The sequence below is a fragment of the Tamandua tetradactyla genome, chromosome 1 (assembly GCF_023851605.1).
Source record: "Tamandua tetradactyla isolate mTamTet1 chromosome 1, mTamTet1.pri, whole genome shotgun sequence".
NCBI lineage: Eukaryota > Metazoa > Chordata > Mammalia > Pilosa > Myrmecophagidae > Tamandua > Tamandua tetradactyla.
The window spans coordinates 141,059,246-141,078,497 of record NC_135327.1 but is presented as its reverse complement, the minus strand read 5'-3'; the positions used below and the strand labels follow the sequence as shown (position 1 = coordinate 141,078,497).

General features: G+C 37.5%; 2 protein-coding genes across 17 annotated transcripts in view; one reads left to right on the top strand and one right to left on the bottom strand.

Moving 5' to 3' along the window:
* FAM185A (family with sequence similarity 185 member A) overlaps positions 1-19,252 on the bottom strand; it is a 180,376-nt gene that overhangs the window by 32,058 nt on the left and 129,066 nt on the right. For both annotated transcript variants that reach the window (XR_013174062.1, XR_013174061.1), the window contains one exon: positions 2,761-2,831. The gene's annotated coding sequence lies outside the window, so the exon portion shown is untranslated. The remainder of the gene's footprint in view (positions 1-2,760; positions 2,832-19,252) is intronic.
* Positions 1-19,252, top strand: part of FBXL13 (F-box and leucine rich repeat protein 13) — a 309,023-nt gene that overhangs the window by 261,506 nt on the left and 28,265 nt on the right. For 14 of the 15 annotated variants that reach the window (XR_013173955.1, XM_077155879.1, XM_077155911.1 and 11 more), the window contains one exon: positions 18,624-18,758. Coding sequence is in view for 13 of the 15 variants with exons in the window: in XM_077155879.1 (XP_077011994.1) it covers positions 18,624-18,758 (135 nt within the window). In the remaining 2 variants the exon portion in view is untranslated. Of the gene's footprint in view, positions 1-18,623; positions 18,759-19,252 lie in introns of those variants that run through there. The other variant, XR_013174037.1, reaches the window with a different exon arrangement.

The following is a 19,252-nucleotide window of genomic DNA, read 5'->3' as shown; positions in this document are numbered from 1 at the left end:
TTTTTGTCTTCTAATAGGTCTGGAAAACAGGCAGATAGTTTTTTTTATTATCCTCTTATAGATAAGGTTAAATGACTTGCTCAAAATCACAGATATAACTTCAAGTTCCAAGTCTTGTATTTTTTTCTACTAAATCAGCAGCTTCCTTTGATTAGATCACTTCTTATTACATTATATCCCCAAATGGGAAGTCAAAGCAGCACTGAGGTTCATGAATCCATTATTTCCTAAAGAGGTCACAGGAGGACAGTGTACTTTTGTCTTTAGAGTAAAAGCGCTGAGCTGGGGTGACTGACAGTGCAAACAGAAGTCCATCAACTCTTTCAGGGGTTATTGTAGCTCAACTTCCCTGCTCTTTATGTCCCACAAAGGCTCCTGGAAAAAATCCCAGGTAATTGTGCCACTGGGCATCCAATTTTTTTTACTTATCTTAGAGAAATGGAAGAAATATGGGTTATGCTACAGGCTACCAGAAAAATACCTGATTGTCCTTTGGATAGCATCACTCTGACTCACTTTTATTTTGGAGATAAAATCTAAAACCTGAAATTGTTCTGGAATTTTTTTTTTCACAAATCCTAATTACATAATGTAATTCAAAATTACTTTGTTTTGGTCTTTCCCATCTCTTCTTTCCTTTTATTGTTTTCCCAATATATATTCCCTTTTAGTGTTTACCCCTTTCTGTCCTTTAATTTCCTCCCTCTTTGATTTCTTTTTTTTTTCCTGCCATGTTTTTATTTTAAAAATAATTCCCTTGTTTTTATCAAATACCCAGCATCTACCCAGCTAGGAAGTCAACAAGGTTTACTGACAACCAAAGATGAACTGATGAGTTATGGTAGCAAGGCCTAGACTTCCCAGCTAAGTACATCAAGTCACAACCACTCTCATTTGCTCTGATGTCTAGTGAGAACAAGGCCACCTTTGGTGAAGTGTACCTCTACACCCCATGGGATATATAAGGCCCCCAAGCTGGAGTTTTATATTCAACTTATAACTTAAAATTGTGGAAGTTAAATCCAGCCATTAAGGAAACCAAGCATTACTTCAGAAAATGAGCAAGACAATCTATTTCAGCATGTGAAGAAAATATTGGAACTTTTTAGATTTATTTTTGTTTCAGACATTTTATTTCTATTTTATGCTTTATAATGTACAATATGTATTAGAACCGTTGTGTGTCTATGTAGTTTACAAGTTACATTAATATACATTTATTGGGGGTGCTGGTCAAAATTTTTTTACTATGGGGTGCATGACTTTAAAAAGTTGGCAATCATAGTCGTAGAGAAGAAGTGAATACAAATAATAGTATGAGCTGCCATTTACTGAGAGCTTACTATGTAGCAGGTACTATGCAATTGCTTTGTTTTTATTAACTCACCTAATACTACCCAACAGCTCTATAAAGTAGGTATCATATTGTGGCAATATATTATTCCCACTTTGAAGATGAAAAAGCTGAGATATAGAGAGATACAGAATTATCCAAAGACACAGAATTTCTACATCGAAGGATTTGAGCTCTGACAGTGGGTCCCCAAACCCTGTGCTGGTAACCATCCCAGTACACTGCCTCTGAGCAGTTATTGAACATAGTGACAGGAAGAACTGGACTGATTGTTCTAAGGGCAATTTCTGAGAACTCATTTTCCTCATTTAGATGCTAAGAGGCATCCCCCCCCCCCCATTTTCTTTAGATACTCTCCCATTTTGAACTTCTACATACCAAATGTTGGGGCCACAAAGATAAATTAGACATGGATTCTGCCCTCAAGATAGGTATATAAATAGTTATAATACAAATAGAAAGTGAGAAAGGCTAAATAAGTAAACAAGTAAACAAAATAAATAAAAAGTTATGGGAATTTGGAAGAGATTTTTCTTCCAGAGGGAAGACTGGGGAAAACTATAGAATAAGCCACATTTGAGCTGACTTGAGGCTAAAGCTTATCCCCCAAATTGTCATAATTTGTAACAAATTTCATTATAAAAGTATTGCTATAATTATGCTTTTGGTCTTGCCCTTGTTCTTTTTCCCCTTCATAGAATCTTCTCTATCTTTAAAAGCAGTATACTCCTCTGAGTTTGGGCCTTAGCTAAGCTTGCTCATCCTGGTTTCCCCATCCTGGCAGGGAGGGTGGGAATGCAGGAATGGCAACACACCAAGAGGGGCAGTCTCAGGCTCTGCATAGTTTGGTTGTGATGGCAAGGCCCAGATTTGCCAGGTCAGTGTGCTCAGGCCATGACCTCTCCCATCTGCTCTGATGCCTAGTGGGAACAAGGCCACCTTGGTGGAGTGTGGCTCTACCCTCATCAGATAGACGAGGCTCAAAAAAATTGGAGTTCTATATTCATTTTATAACTTAAAATTGTAGTAGTTGTATTTTAGCCTTTGAGGCAGCCAAAAATAACTATTTCAGAAAATGATTCTTAACAGAGGAAGATTTTTCCAGAGGTATCAACAGACCAAAAAAAAAAAAAAAAAAAAATTGGCATTAGAGTTAATCAGGATCTAATGAGGCTAATAGTCAAGAGATGGTATTATATACCATGAGGTATGTTTTTTTAAGACTGAGGGCTGCCACCTGTTGAAACGGTTTAAATCAGGGTTTTGGCCAAAGCATACTTTTGTGACAGTCATTAAATAAACTGAGTGAAGCTCAGTCTCCTTTACATACCCAAAATAGGAATGTAGTCATTAAGTCCCCACACTGTGACTCAGTTCAGAAGATATAAAGAAATTATTTAACTCACTAAGAGATTTGGAAGTCTTCTTCATGATGGGCTCCAAAGTTGATAATGTTCATATCTTCTACCCCTCTTTACTGTAAAAGATTTTAATTTGCAAGAAGCTTAGTATAACACTTTCTAAGAAAAGAAAATCAACAGCATTCAAATATGTATATATGATTCTGTAGTACTGAAACCAGAGTGTTTATGATAATCCTATCTGTGGGGGGGGAAATGGAATTTCATGAGTGATTATGTTGAAACATGCTGGCAGACTTAACTGCTTAAAATGAGTTACATGTCTCAAAAGGAAAATATGAATTATATAAGAGGGAAAATACTGACTTCAGTTCTTGGATATGCCATTGATTTAGCATTAAAGCCTTGGACCCATATTTGTGCCTCAGATTTTCCATGGATGAGAATAATTCAACCACAAATGTATCATAGGCTTTATAATCACTTTTTATAAGTTATTCTTTAATTTAAAACTCAGAGAAAGTTCAGCACCAAGAGTAATGGCGTTTAAAAGGCTTAAAGCAGAACTGACTCAAGTAATCCAAGACACTGTCAGATGCTACCACAGGGAATTATCAGACACTATGAGCCTTCAGTCTTTTTTTATAGCTTGTTCTTTCTTTTGATGATTATTCTTATAGTTTAAATATTCTTTCTTGTTTTAAATTTTCCTTGGTTCCTGGAACTCCATCCATTTTATAAGTTGAAAACAATGTTATCCTACTCCCTACAATATAAGAATTTTTATTATTGAACAGAATTCACAGTTATAAAAGATCAGTCAACCAGCTAGTATTTATTGAGAACCCGTCATGTATTAGATATGATGCTTTGGAGAAAAGGATATAAAATCTAGCAGAGGGGGGTCTTGTCCTAATCAAAATGGCAGAAGATGCTTCAGGGCTCTGAAGCCCAAACAAGCTTAGCACAATTAGCTAGAACTGGCAGAAAAATCATTCTGAAAGCTCCCCAAAATAAAGACCATTAGAAATCTAAAGTAAGTATCATATCAAAAAAGGTTACTTAAAAGCAGTTGGATTTTGTGATTGGAGGGTGGGGCAAGATGGGGACATAGTGAAGTATGGAATTTAGTTTGTCCTCCAGAACAGCTAAAATAGTCAGAAACAGTACCCATCAACTGCTGGGGGAACATCAGTGACTGGACCAGGTGGAACTGCTGAGACCACACAGAACTGTAAGTCCCCCAAGCCATGGAGGCCAGTGCCCCTCCCCCACAGGCATGGCAGGCTGGTTCCCAAGGTGGAAAGGAAACAGACTTTACTAGCAGCAAGGGCCTAGTTCAACCAAGCTCCAATTGTGGAATTAACAAATTCTGACTACTAAAAACAGGCCCCAGGACAGATAAACCTGGAATAAGTACTAAAGAAAGTAGGAGTTTTTGCCCTGGCAGAGAGGGGATGTGGTTGATAGAAAAAACAACAACAAAAGAGACTTTTTGAGTTGGACAGCACAAGATACTGGAAAAGGGCTAGACCCTAAGAAAAGGGGGCACATACTGGAGATACACAGAGCCACATTCCAACTCTAGATTGACAAACCTGAGGAACAGGGGTCTAGCTCTAAAAAGGCTTTTTTTTTGCTTCTTTTTTTTTTTTTTAACTCCTTAACAGCTCATTAGATAGAACTGGAACAGCTTTCAGCCTCCAACACTGCCACAGCAAAAGTGGATTAAACTTGTCTGAGACACAAAGTAGTCAGGTGAAAGAAGTTAACCCCCTAAAGGGTGTACCTTCCCCAAGGAAAAGGGGGCAGGGCTGAGCTCAAGTGGAATCCAGGCCCCAGGGACTGTAAATCTGAAGCAATTAAAGTCATCATATTACCTCACCTCTGTCTTAACAACACCCCTGGTAGGGAGAGTCGGCTGAAATTAAAGGCACTGCATCTGCATCATTTTAAGCTGGTGGGAAGCCACGGGCAGACAAGTACCACATGCTGGGCAGGACAGGGAAAACACAGAGTCTAGAGGCTTCAGAGGAAAGTCTGATTAGTTGCTGGGTCTTGCTCTCAGGGAAGACTAATGCTGGCTATTCTCTCCTTCTGAGACATGGCCCTGTTGGCCTGGGAAAATCTGACTGGGGCCTAGACTATCTGAGGAGACCCTCCCCACCCCACCCCACCCCACTCTACCAAAAAAAAAAACCAAAAAAAAACCTCCATAAACCCAGGGCAAGAAACAGAAATTTAAATCTGTTAAACAGAACCTATGATAGAGGTCTAGAGTAAGTTGAACTGAATGACAAAGAACAGATAGAGAACAAAGCCATCCAGCAAGAAACCCTAGGTAAAACAGCAGAAGCCACCTCCAGAATAAACTAATTAAACCAAATGCCTAGATGGCAGCAAAAAATAGTGAGCCATACTAGGATATTCAAAGATATGGCCCAGTGAAAGGAACAAACCAACACTTCAAATGAGATACAGGAATTGAAACAACTAATTCAGGATGTTCAAATAGACATGGAAAATCTCATCAAAAATCAAATCAATTATTGATGAAGGATATAAAGGAGACATTGGGTGAACAAAAGGTTTGAAAAAACAAATCACAGAACTTATGGGAATGAAAGGCAGAAGAGATTTAAAAAACAATGGAAAGCTACAGTAATAGATATAAAGAAGTAGAAGAAGGGATTAGTGAACTAGAGGACTGGACACCTGAAATCAGACACACAAAATAGGGAAAAAATGGAAAAATATGAGCAGGGTCTCAGGGAATTGAACAACATGAAGCACACAAATATATATATATATATGTTGTGGGTGTCCCAGAAGGAAAAGAGAGGGGGAAAAGGAGAAAGACTATTGGAGGAAATAATCACTGAAATTTCCCATCTCTTATTAAAGACAAAAAAATTACAGATCCAAGAAGTATAATGTAGCCCAGACAGAATAAATCCAAAGAAATATACTCCAAGACACTAATCAGATTGTCAAATGTCAAAGACAGAGAGAATTTTGAAAGCAGCAAGAGAAAAGCAATCCATCATATACAAGAGAAGCTGAATAAGATAAGACTATATGTGGATTTCACAGCAGAAACCATGAAGGCAAAAAGGCAGTGGTATGACATATTTAAAATTCTAAAAGAGAAAAACTGCCAACCAAAAATTCTATACCCAGCAAAACTGTTCTTCAAAAATGAGGGAGAAATTAAATATTTTTTTCAGACAAAAAAATCACTAAGTGAATCTGTGACCAAGAGACTGGCTCTGCAAGAAATACTAAAGGGAAAATTACAGGAAGATAGGAAAAGCAGGAGAGAGAGGTCTGGAAAAGAGTGTAGAAATGAAGATATTAGTAAAGATAAAAAGAGAAAAAATAGATAATAAAATTCAAAAGACAAAATGGGAGAAGAAAGTATTGCCTATACAGTAATAACATTAAATGTCAATGGAATAAACTCCCCAATTAAAAGACATAGCAGAAAGGATTAAAAAACAGGAGCCATCTATATGCTGTCTAAAAGAGACTCATTTTAGACCCAGGGACAATAATAGTTTGAAAGTGAAAGGTGGGGGAAAGATATTTCAGGCAAAAAAACAATCAGAAAAGAGCAGGAAATAGCTATACTAATATCGACAAACTTGGTGTTAAATGTAAAACAATTAAAAGAGACAAAGAAGGATGCTATGTATTAATGAAAGGAACTCAACAAGAAGACATAACAATCAAAAATATTTGTACACTGAGCCAAGTAACCCAAAATATATGAGGCAAACACTGACAACACTGAAGGGAGAAACAGACAACGCTACCAAAATAGGTGGAGATTTCAATTTCCAGCTCTCATCAATGGATAGAACATCTAGACAGACAATCAATAAAGAAACAGAGAATTTGAGTAATACAATCAACAAACTAGACTTAACAGATATTTACAGAACATTACACCCCACAATAGCAGGATACACATTTTTCTCAAGTGCTCATTGATCATTCTCAAAGATAGACCATATGCTCGGTCACAAAGCAAGTCTCAATAAATTTAAAAAGATTGAAATCATACAGAACACTTTCTCAGATCATAAAGGAATGAAGCTGGGAATCAATAATAGGCGTGCCAGAAAATTCACAAATATATGGAGGCTCAACAACACACTCTTAAACAACCAGTGGGTCAAGGAAGAAATTACAAAAGAAATCAATAAATATCTTGAGGCAAATGAAAATGAAAACACAACATATCAAAATTTATGGGATGCAGAAAAGGCAGTGCTAAGAAGGAAATTTATTGCCCTAAATGTCTATATCAAAAAAGAAGAAAGAGCAAAAATCAAGGAGTTAACTGTAAAAATTGGAAGAACTAGAGAAAGAACAGCAAATTAACCCCAAAGTAAGCAAAAGGAAAGAAAAATGAAGATTAGAGCAGAAATAAATGAAATTGAGAACATAAAAACAATTGAGAAAATCAACACACTCTTAAACAACCAGTAGATTAAGGAGGAAATTACAAAAGAAATCAATAAATATCGAGGCAAATAAAATGAAAACACAAAATTTATGGGATGCAGCAAAGGCAGTGCTAACAAGGAAATTTATTGCTTTAAATGCCTGTATTAAAAAAGAAGAAAGCAAAAGTTGAGGAATTAACTGTTCATTTGGATGAACTACAAAAGAACAGCAAACTAACCCCAAAGCAAACAAAAGGAAAGAAATAATGAAGATTAGAGAAGAAATAAATGCAATTGAGAACATGAAAATAATTGAGAAAATCAGTAAAACCAGAAGTTGGTTCTTTGAGAAAATCAATAAAATTGATGGATCCTTAGTTATGTTGACAAAAAAAAAAAAAAAAAAAAAGAGAGAGAGAGAGAAAATAAAGGAGGTAATGAGAGGATATTATGAGAAATTATATGCTACTAAACTAAACAGAACAATGTAGATGAAATGGACAACTTCCTAGAAAGGCATGGACAGCCAACATTGACTTGAGAAGAAATATATGACCTCAACAAACCAATCACAAGTAAAGAGATTGAATCAGTGATCAAGAAGCTTCCCCAAAAAGAAAACTCCAGGATCAGATGGCTTCACATGTGAATTCTACGAAGAATTCAAGAAAGAATTAGTCCCAATCCTGCTCAAACTCCTCAGAAAAACTGAAGAAGAGGGAAAGCTATCTAACTCATTCAATGAAGCCAACATCACCCAAATGTCAAAGCCAGATAAAGATACTGCAAGTAAAGAAAAATATAGACCAATTTCTTTAATGAACGTAGATGCAAAAATTCGCAACAAAATACTCACAAACAAATCCAGCAGCACATTAAAAAAATTATACACCATGACCCAGTGGGATTTATTCCAGATATGCAAGGCTGTTTCAACATAAGAAAATCAATTAATGTAATACACCACATCAACAAATGAAAGCAGAAAAACCAGATGATCATCTCGATTGATGCAGCAAAATTCAACATTGTTTCTTGATGAAAACACTTCAAAGGATAGGAGTAAAAGGGAACTTCCTTAACATGATAAAAGGAATATATGAAAAGCCCATGGCTAACATCATCGTCAATGGGGAAAGACTGAAAGCTTGCTCTCTAAGATCAGGAACAAGTCAAGGATGCCCATTGTAACCATTTATTCTAGTTTGCTAGCTGCTGGAATGCAATATACTGGAAATGTAATAGCTTTTAAAAAGGGGAATTTAATAAGTTGCTAATTTACAATTCTAAGGCCAAGAAAATGTCTCAAATAAAGCAAGTCTATAAAAATGTCCAAATTAAGGCACCAGCAAGAGGTTACTTTCATTCAAGGAAGGCCAATGAAGTTTAGGGTTTTTCTCTCAACTGGGAAGACACTGGGTGAACATGGCCACGTCTTTTTGCTTCTGTTCCAGGCCTCCTACTTCATGAAGCTCCCCCAGGAGCATTCTTCTTCAATCTCCAAAGGTTGCTGCCTGGTGGAGTCTGTAGTTCTCATGTCTCTGCTGTGCTTGTTATTCTCAAGCTTTCTCCAAAATGCTTCCTCTTCTAAAGGATTCCAGTAAAGTGATAAGATCCACCTGGAATGGGTGGGGTCACATATCCCTCTATTCAAAAGTTAATACTCACAATTGGGTGAGTCACATCACCGTGGAGATAACTAATCAAGTTTCCAACCTATAATACAGAATAAGGATGAGAAGAAAATGGTTGCTCCCCCAAGACTGATTAGGATTAAAACATGGCTTTTCTTGGGTACATAAATCCTTTCAAACTGGCACGCCATTGTTATTCAACATTGTGCTGGAAGTACTAGCCAAAGCAATTAGTCAAGAAAAAGAAATAAAAGGCATCCAAATTGAAAGGAGTAAAACTCTCACTGTTTGCAGATGATATGATACTATATGTCAAAAATCCAGAAAAAATATACAGGAAGCTACTAGAGCTAATAAAGGAGTACAGCAAAGTGGTAGGGTACAAGATCAACACCCAAAAATCAGTAGTGTTTCTATATACTAGTGATGAGCAATCTATGGAGGAAATCAAGAAAAAAATTCCATTTACAGCAGCAACCAAAAGATTCAAATATTTAGGAATAAATTTAACTAAGGTTACAAAAGATGTATACACAGAAAAGTATAAGAAATTTCTAAAAGAAATCATGGAAGACCTAAATAAATGAAAAGGCACAGCATGTTCATGGATTGGAAGACTAAATATTAGTTAAAGTGTCAATTCTATCCAAACTGATTTATAGATTCAATGCAAGAACAGTTAAAATCCCAGAAACTTACTTTGCAGAAATAGAAAAACCAGTAACCTATTTTATTTGGAAGGGCAGGGTGCCCAAATAGCTAAAAATATCCTGAGAAAGAAAAATTAAGTGGAAGGTCTCACACTACCTGGCCTTAAAGCATATTACAAAACTACAGTGGTCAAAACAGCATGGTACTGACATAAAGATAAATATACTGACAAATGGCATCGAATTGAGTGTCCAGAATTAGACCCTCTCATCTATGGACAACTGATCTTTGATAAGGCAGTCAGGCCAACTTACCTGGGACAGAGCAGCCTCTTTAATAAATGGTGCTTGGAGAACTGGATATTCATATGCAAAAGAATGAAAGAGGATCCACATGTCACACCCTATACAAAAATTAACTCAAAATGGAGCAAAGCCTAAACTTCAAAGCTAAGACCATAAAACTTATAGAAGAAAATGGAGGGAAATATCTCATAAATCTTGTAATAGGAGGCAGCTTCCTAGAGCTTACACCCACAGCATGAGTTTTGAAAAAAGAAATAAATGGGAACTCCTCAAAATTAAATACTTTTGTACATCAAAGAACTTTGTCAGGAAAGAAAAATACAGCCTACATAATAGTAGACAATATTTGGAAACCACATATCATATAAGGGGTTAGCATCCAGAACATATAAAGAGATTCTTCAGCTCAACAGCAAAAAGACAAACAACCCATTTTAAAAATGGGCAAAGACACGAACAGACACTTTTCAGAAGAGAACTACAATTGGCTAGAACGCACATGAAAAGATGCTCAACATCACTAGCTATTAGGTACTAGAAAGATCATACTTGAAAGAGAATAGTGCTCATCTGATTGTGGAGAAGAAAAGAACTTATTCACGATCTTGCAAGAACAGGTGTCCACTCAAAAAATGGTGGCCAGCATGCCAAACAATAGAATGCCACAGGTATTTATATCCTAAGCTTAGCACGCAGACACCTCCCGTTTCGCCACTGATTGGATACTCTAAAAGTTACAGCCTATCCTGATAATCTAAACAAATTTGAACTTCCTGCTGAAGGTTCCCCCTTTATTTATGTTTTACATTTTTAATGACCTTGGCCATTAAGGATTTGGCGCCAGTTCTAAGCTTGCATCAGAGGCCCTCCCCTTTCCCTGCCCACCATCATCTTTTGTGAAAGCTAAACTCAGTTTGATTCTCACATTAGAGAAATGCGAAGCAAAACCACAATGAGAATCACCTGACACCCACAAGAATAAAAAGAAAAAACAGAAAATGACAAGTGTTAGAGAAGATGTGGACAAGAGGCACACTTATCCACTGTTGGTGGGAATGTAAAATGGTACAGTTGAGTGTTTCCTCAGGAAGCTAAATATAGAATTGCCATATGATCCAGCAATCCCATTACTAGGTACATATTCAGAGGAACTGAGGCAAAGACACAAATGGACATTTGCACACTGATGTTTATAGCAGCATTATTTACAATTTCCAAGAGGTGGAAACAGCCCAAATGCCCAATCAACAGAGGAGTGGCTAAACAAGCTATGGTATATAAATATGATGGAATATTAAGCAACTGTAAGACAGAATACAGTCATGAGGCATGTAACAACATGAATGAATCTTGAGGACATTATGCTGAGTGAAATTAGCCAGAAAGAAAAGGATAAATACCTAATGGTCTCACTAATATGAACTATGAGTGAACTTTGAAAGTTGATGTTAAAAAGAACACAGGTTATCAGGAGATAGAAATAGGGTAGAGGTTGGGCATTTGGTGTTGAAGGAATACAGATTGTGGAACAGGGCTAATTGTAAAAATTCTGAAATGGCTAGCACAATATTACCTGACTGTAGCACAATAATGTAAGTACACTGAATGAAGCTGAATTTGAGTATGATAGAGGGAGAAGGGCTGGGGGCACAAATGAAACCAGAAGGAAAGATAGAGGATAAAGACTGAGATGGTATTACTTAGGAATGCCTAGAGTAGACAATGATGGCGATTAAATGTACAAATGAAAAAACGTTTTTGCATGAGGGAGAATAAATGAATGTCAACATTGCAAGGTGCTGAAAATGGATGGGATTCAGGAAAAAGTACATCCATGCAAGCTAGGGTCTATACTCAACATTAAAATTGTAATATGCTTGCACTGAATGTAACAAAGGCATTATACTAAAATTAAATGTCAACAAGCAAGTGGTATGGGGGAGGGATATGGATTATTTGTGGAAGAAAAGTAAATGTTTTTCATATAGATTATGGTGATGAAATCACGTCTATATACATAGGTTGGATTGTATGATGTGTTGTTAAAACTGTTTAAAAATGAACAGAGAGAAACATGTGCTAGAGAAAATATGGAGAGAACTACCTATTCACTATCAGTAGGGAATCTGTAGCCCCTTGGAGGGCAATGTGGTGGTTCCACAGGAGGCTAGGGGCAGCGTTGCCATATGATCCTGAAACCCCATTGCTCAGTATATATCTGGAGGAACTGAGTGTGTGGACAGGAACCGACATTTGCACAGTGGTGTTTATGGTGGCAATGTTTGAGATTCACAGTGGATGGAGGTGGTCTAAGGATACAACCTAAGAATGGAAGGGGGAATGATGATGTATATATACAATGGATTACTGAGCTGCCAAAAGAAAAAATGAAGCTCTGAGGCATGAAATTAGGTGAATGAACCTTAAAGATTGTATGTTGAATGAAATGTTAGAAACAAAAAGACAAATATCATGCCTCACTCATATGTACTAACTATAATATAAAAACACTGTGAACTGAAGTTGAGAACATGGGTTATCAGGTTGGGGCCTATTGTAAAGGGTCTTACATTGTAAGCTCTTATAGCAGCCACATATATTCAAAAGTTGTAACTGATATTCCTAAATCCTGAGATCCTGAGCTGTTTGTACATAACCTGGTAATTCCCAGAAACTTCAGGTATTTATGTGATACCTGAAACTCAGAGTTGGAGCTCTGAAGCCATGAAAGTCAATAGTACCCCATACAGGAACTGTTTAAAAAGTTGAAAAAGGGATCAGACTTCGATTAGAGATATGAATGAACCTGATCTGCATAGGACTGAATTAGCTCAGAATACAGGGTAAAGGATGATATCATCCATAATTTAAAACTTCAACTTCTGTGTGAGACCAAGGAAAGAGATGTTTATTTGGTACAAAATTTATATTTTGGGTAGTACATTACCTAATTTAACCTGTGTGGTCAGTTTAGTTGAACACCATAATTACATGGAATCTTGCATAGGGCATGAGATTTTATTGGTTTGTCCAGGTTAGTGTGATGTCCTGATATATTCAAGAGTAATTTAGTCAGTGAATAAAGTATTTGCAAAGTCATTTGGGGGACTGGGGAGAAAAGAGGAAATATTCAGCCTCCCCATTTGGAGAATTTCTGATATTCTCACAAGCAGTGTGGGCAATCAAATCAATGGGCCAAGCCCTGGATCTTGGGGTCCACCCCAATGAAACTTATTCCTGCAAAGGATCTAAACTCACTTAAAGTTATGCTTAAGAGTCACTCCCAAAGAACCTCTTTTGTTGCTAAAAATTGGCCTTTCTGTCTAAGCCAACTCAGCAGGTGAACTCAATTCCCTCCCCTCTAAATGGGACATGACTCCCAGAGGTGTAAATCTCCCTGGAAATACGGGACAGAAATCCCAGGATGAACTGGGACCTGGCATCATGGGATTGAGAAAGCCTTCTTGACTAAAAGGGGGAAGAGAGAAATGAAACAAAATAAAATTTTAGTTGCTAAGAGATTTCAAACAGATTTGAGATGTTACCCTGGAGGTTATTCTTATACATTTTATAGATATCCCTTTTCAGTTTATGGCGTATTATAATGGCTGGAGGAAGTACTGTTGAGCTTTGTTCCAGTAGCCTTGATTCTTGAAGAACATTATATAAAGATAAAACATTTACAATGTGACTGTGTGATTGTGAAAACCTTGTGTCTGATGCTCCTTTTATTCAGGGTATGGACAAATGAGTAAAAAAAAATGGATAAAAATAATTAAATAATAGGGAAGCTAAGAGGTAAATTGGGTAGATAGAAATAGTAGTAGTCAATGAGAGGGACGGCTAAAGGGTACAGGATGTACGAGTTTTTTCTTTTTTCTTCTTTATTTCTTCTACTAGTGTGATACAAATGTTCTAAACATTGATCATAGTGATGAATACACAACCATGTGATATTGTGAGCTATTAATTGTACACTATGTATGGCTTCTATGTGTGCAAAAATGTGTAAATAAAAATATTTCTTAAAAAAAGCAGTTGGGGCAGTGTGATGGTGGCTCAGTGGCAGAATTCTCGCCTGCCATGCTGGAGACTCAGGTTCGAGTCCCAGTGCCTGCCCGTGTGAAAAAAAAAAAAACAGTTGTTGGAGAATTCCTGATATTCTCACAAGCAGTGGGGACAATCAAATCAATAGGCCGAGCCCTCAGTCTTGGGGTTTGTTCATATGAAACTTATCCCTGTAAAGGATAGGCTAAGCCTACTTAAAATTAGGTCTAAGAGTTATCCCCAGAGAATCTCTTTTGTTGCCCAGATGTGGCCTATCTCTCTCTCAGCCAACAGAGCAAGCAAACTCACTGCCCTCCCCCTCTCTACGTGAGACCTGACTCCCAAGGGTGTAAACTCCCTGGCAGCATGGGACAGAAATCCTAGAATGAGCTGGACTCAGCATGAAGAGATTGAGAAAATCTTCTCTTACCAAAAGGGAGTAGAGAGAAATGAGACAAAATAAAGTGTCAGTAGCTAAGAGCTTTCAAACAGAGTCAAGAGGTTGTCCTGGGGGTTATTCTTACAGATTATAGAGAGATCCCCTTTTTAGTTTAAGGTGTATTAGAAAGGCTAGAGGGAAGTACCTGAAACTGTAGAGCTGTGTTCCAGTAGCCATGTTTCTTGAAGATGATTGTATAATGATAAAGCTTTCGCAATGTGACTATGTGATTGTGGAAAAAAAAAAAAAAGCAGTTGGATTTTGCAGCACCATGGCTGGCTCCTGCCCCACTCCTCCTTTGCTTGTTATGCACCCAGCCCACACTCCCAGTATGGATCTCTAGTCCTGGTTCTGGAGGAAGTTCGGTAACCCTCAAACACATACCGAGAGCATGTTTGCCTGGCCCGATCTGTCTGGTGGTGGTCTGAAGGACTCGCAGTCCTAAAACTTGCCCAGCATGTGAAGGCAGTTCACAGAATTCTCTACAGAACACTATATAGGAAAGCAATCAAGTCATGCTCCCTGGGGCAAGGGATTGCTGGCTCTAAGACATAAAATACAGTACCCTAGATTGTAAGGAAACTGTTTCCTAGGGAAGAGGGGACATTCAGAACCGTGCAAATGGTAGAATATCTAGGGCACATGCACATACCCAAGACAAGACACATATTCAGAAAGGATCACCTTACTGTCCAACCCCCCACCCCCACCCCAACTCCTCACAATTCAGGGAAGCTCTATCATAACAACAACTGAACACAAACTTAAGGAACAGATGCCTCAGAGTCTACCTTCCAGCAATAACACATGAAAATATAAAAATGTCCAAGTTTCACCAAAAGGATATATAATCTTCACCAAAGGAGAAGACTAAAGCATTAGAAGACACCAATGAGGAGGACTATATCAGACAAGAGTTTTTAAAAAATCATCTTAAATATGCTCACAGAGGTAAAAGAAAAATATGGACAATGAACTAAAGGAAATCAGGAAAACAAAAGATGAATACAAAGAGATTATCAACAGAGAGGTTGAAATTATGAAAAGGAACCATACAGAGCTGAAGACCATAGTAACAGAAATTAAAAATTCCTTAGAGGGGTCCACCCACAGATTGGATTTGGCTGAAGACAGAACCAGAGAATGTAAAGATAAGACCATTTAAACCATCCACTTGGGGGAGCAGAAGGAAGAAAGAATAAAGAAAAGTGAACAGAGCCTGAGGAACCTGTAGGACATCATCAGGCGTACAATATACACACTGTGGGAGTCCCAGAAGGAGAAGAAAAAGAAAAAAGAACAGAGAGAATGTTCAAAGAAATAATGGCTGAAAACTCCCCCAATTTAATGAAAGACATGAATATACACCTCTAAGATGTTCAACAAACTCTAAACAGGATAAATCCAAATAGTCCCATGTAGCAGGATACTGTAATTAAACTCCTGAGTGTCAAAGATAAAGAGAGAATTCAGAAACCTGCAAAGAAAGAAGCAATGTATTGTATACAAAGATGCCTCAATAAAATTAAGTGCCAATTTCTTATCAGAAATCATGGAGGCAGGAAGGCAGTGGGAAGACATATTTAAACTGCTGAAAGCAGAGAACTGCCAACCAAGAACTCTGTATCTGACAAAATTCTTTCAAAACTGAGGGAGAGGCCTTACAGATGCTGCCGCCACAGTCCCAAAGTTCGAAAGACAGTAGAAAGTTTTCATGCTCCGAGCACTGGGGAGAAAGGATTTGGTTATAGGGGCTCTTGCTTTCACAAAATTATTCCTGGGATTATGTGTCAGAGTGGTGACTTCACAGACCATAATGGCACTGATGGCAAGTTCAACTATGAGGATGAGATGGATTTTTGATGATGAGAACTTCATTCTGAAGCATACGGGTCCTGGCATATTATCCATGGTCTATGCTGGAACCTACAAAAATGGTTCCCCGTTTTTCATCTGTACTGTGAAGACCGAGGTTGGATGACAAGTGCATGGTTTTTGGCAAGGTGCGAGGGGGCATGAATATTGTGGAAACCATGGAGCATTTTGGGTCCAGGAATGGCAAGATCAGCAAGAAAATCACCACTGCCAACTGTGGACAAGTCTAATAAATTTGATTTGTTTTGTCTTAACCACAAACTATTCCTTCCATAGCTCAGGAGAGCGTCCCACCTTTCCTGATCTGCTCTCAATGTCCTGTCATCTTTGTGTTCTTGCTGCAGTTCTTTGGGTTCTACATTATCCTCCCCTTCCAAGTCTAGCTAGATTACAGAGTTAAGATTTTGATAATGAAATGAAATATAAACCCCCCCAAAAAATGAGGGAGAGATTAAAATGTTCCAAGGTAAGCAAAAGCTTTTGTTTTCACCACTAGACCAACCCTATAAGAGCAAAGAGAGTTTTGTAGGTTAAAAGGAAAGGGTAATACACAATCGGTTGAAGTAACATGAAAAATAAAGATCTTGGTGAGATTAACAACAGGGGTAAATATAAATGCCAGTACTATTCTATTTTTGGTCTGTAACTCCATTTTTTTTTTTTTTTGGCATGGGCAGGTTCTGGGAATTGAACCCAGGTCTCCAGCATGGCATGGCAGGCAAGAATTCTGCCACTGAGCCACCATTACACAGCCTTGTAACTCCATTTTTAATTTGCACAGGATCTAAAAGACAATATATAAAATGTAATGATAAATCAGTAGTTTGAGACTTATAATGTATAAACATATAATTTGTAGTAAGAACTACATGAAGGTGGGGAGATGGTGGGGTATAGGAACAGTTTCTGAATATTATTGAAGTTGGTATTAAGGTAAATGAGTGTTGTAAATTTAGAATCTCAAATTTAAACTCCATGTTAACTGCAAAAAAATATTGGAGCCCATGTGTGCTTGTTTGGAATGATGTATGTACCCTAGAAAAGCCATGTTTTAGTCCTAATCCCATTTTGTAGGGGCAGCCATTTCTTCTAATCCCTATTCCGTATTGTATCTTTGAAACTGTAATTAGATAATCTCCCTGGAGATGTGATTTAATCAAGAGTGGTTGTTAAACTGTATTAGTTAAAGGCATGTTTCCGCTCCTTTGGGTGGGTCTTGACTGGTTTACTTGATTGGAGTCCTATAAAAGAGGAAACATTTTGGAGAATGAGAGATTCAGAGAGAGCAGAGAATGCTGCAGCACTATGAAGCAGAGAGTCCATCAGCCAGCGCTTTGGAGATGAAGAAGGAAAACGCCTCCCAGGAGAGCTTCATGAAACAGGAAGCCAGGAGAGAACGTTAGCAGATGACACTGTGCTCGCCATGTGCCCTTCCACCTGAGGGAGAAACCGTGACTGTATTTGCCATGTGCCTTCTCACTTGAGAGAGAGAGAGACCCTGAACTTCATTGGACTTCTTTAACTAAGGTGTCTTTCCCTGGATACCTCTGGACATTTCTATAGACTTGCTTTGATTGGGACATTTTCTTGGCCTTGGAACTGTAAACTGGCAATTTATTGGATTCTTCTTTTTGAGGGCCATTCCGTTTCTGGTATAATGCATTCCGGGAGCTAGCAGACTAGAACACTATACAAGCTCATAGAGACAGAAAGTAGAGTACAGGTTGACAGGGGTGGGAAGCAAGGGAAATGGGGAGTTAATGCATACCTGTTTATTGGTATTAGTTCTTTTCTGGCCAAAAAGTGGGAATGAATAGGAATGAAACAATTAGTGATACAGAGGTTAAGAATTTTCTAATGACTTACAGCTATTTACTTACCCTAGATACTTGAGATGAACATTTCAGCATTTCAGAACAATGCTGGTGTGTGGATTCCTTCTCGACCCCCTCCCCCACCCCAATCTAAAGAGAAAATGGCAGCTTGGAAAACTTACATAACTTGCTAAGGTTTCAGAGTGGTGGGAAGGCAATTTACATTCTGGTCAGTCTGACTTCAAAGACTGCTCTTTCTATTACATTACACTTTCAATACAGAATGTTTTCACCAAACTCTCATATCCTTATTTCTTTCCTTCCACTCATTTAGCTGAATATAATTTTAAAAATTATTGAATATATGAGTCAAATTTCATTAGAGCTAACTTCAGGAAAACCAAATTCTGTTAAGCAGGAATTTGAGTATTACTAAACTGTTACGCTATACGTGAATATCTTTTGTTGTAAAGAGATTTTTATATATATATAATGGCTTAGTCTCTCTTTCTCTCTCTCATTCTGTTTTTTTTTTTTTTTTGGTATCAAGATGTAACACATCTGCATTTCAGAAACTGAAACGTACATTAAGTAAACTGCAATGGAGAAGATGGTTCTAGATGTATACAACATATGAACAAAGACTAAGGAAAATAAAAGAAACTAACCTCTGGATTTGGAATTCCTTGCAGGCATTTTGCAAAGGCTCCCTGAATTTGGAACACTTGGATATCTCTTATCGCTTCCAGTTGTCAGATGAAATTATTAAAACATTAGCCATTTACTGCATTAGCCTCACATCTCTCAGCATTGCTGGCTGTCCACAGGTATGTATAGGAGTCAGAGCTCAAACATGTCAAATAAAGCATTGCCAAAAAACCCAGGCAGAGATTGGGGCAAGATTCATCCTAGAACGTATTCTCTCTGCCATGTCTGAGGCATTCATTTATTTTTTTTCTTTCCCCAAATTGGAAATAGCTTCTCTTGTGTCTAAGTAGAATTTTCAAAATGTTAAAAAAAAAACTCATACAAATATAGGATAAACATGTATTAAAGATTTATTTAGTTCATTAATGAGAGAAGCAGCAAAAATGTAAAGTCAGTACATACAGCATTTGTGAACTATTGATAGGCACTGAGGAAAGAATGTTTAGAAAATGTTAGGTTAGTTAACTGGTTAATCGATACTGGGTAATATGTTAAAATATAAACTATATTTTCTAACAGATAGAAATAACTTGCATTTCTCCTGGATAAAAATACAAACAGTTAACGTAATAAGCCCTAATCAAAGTAAATATTATATCAAACAAAGGTATAA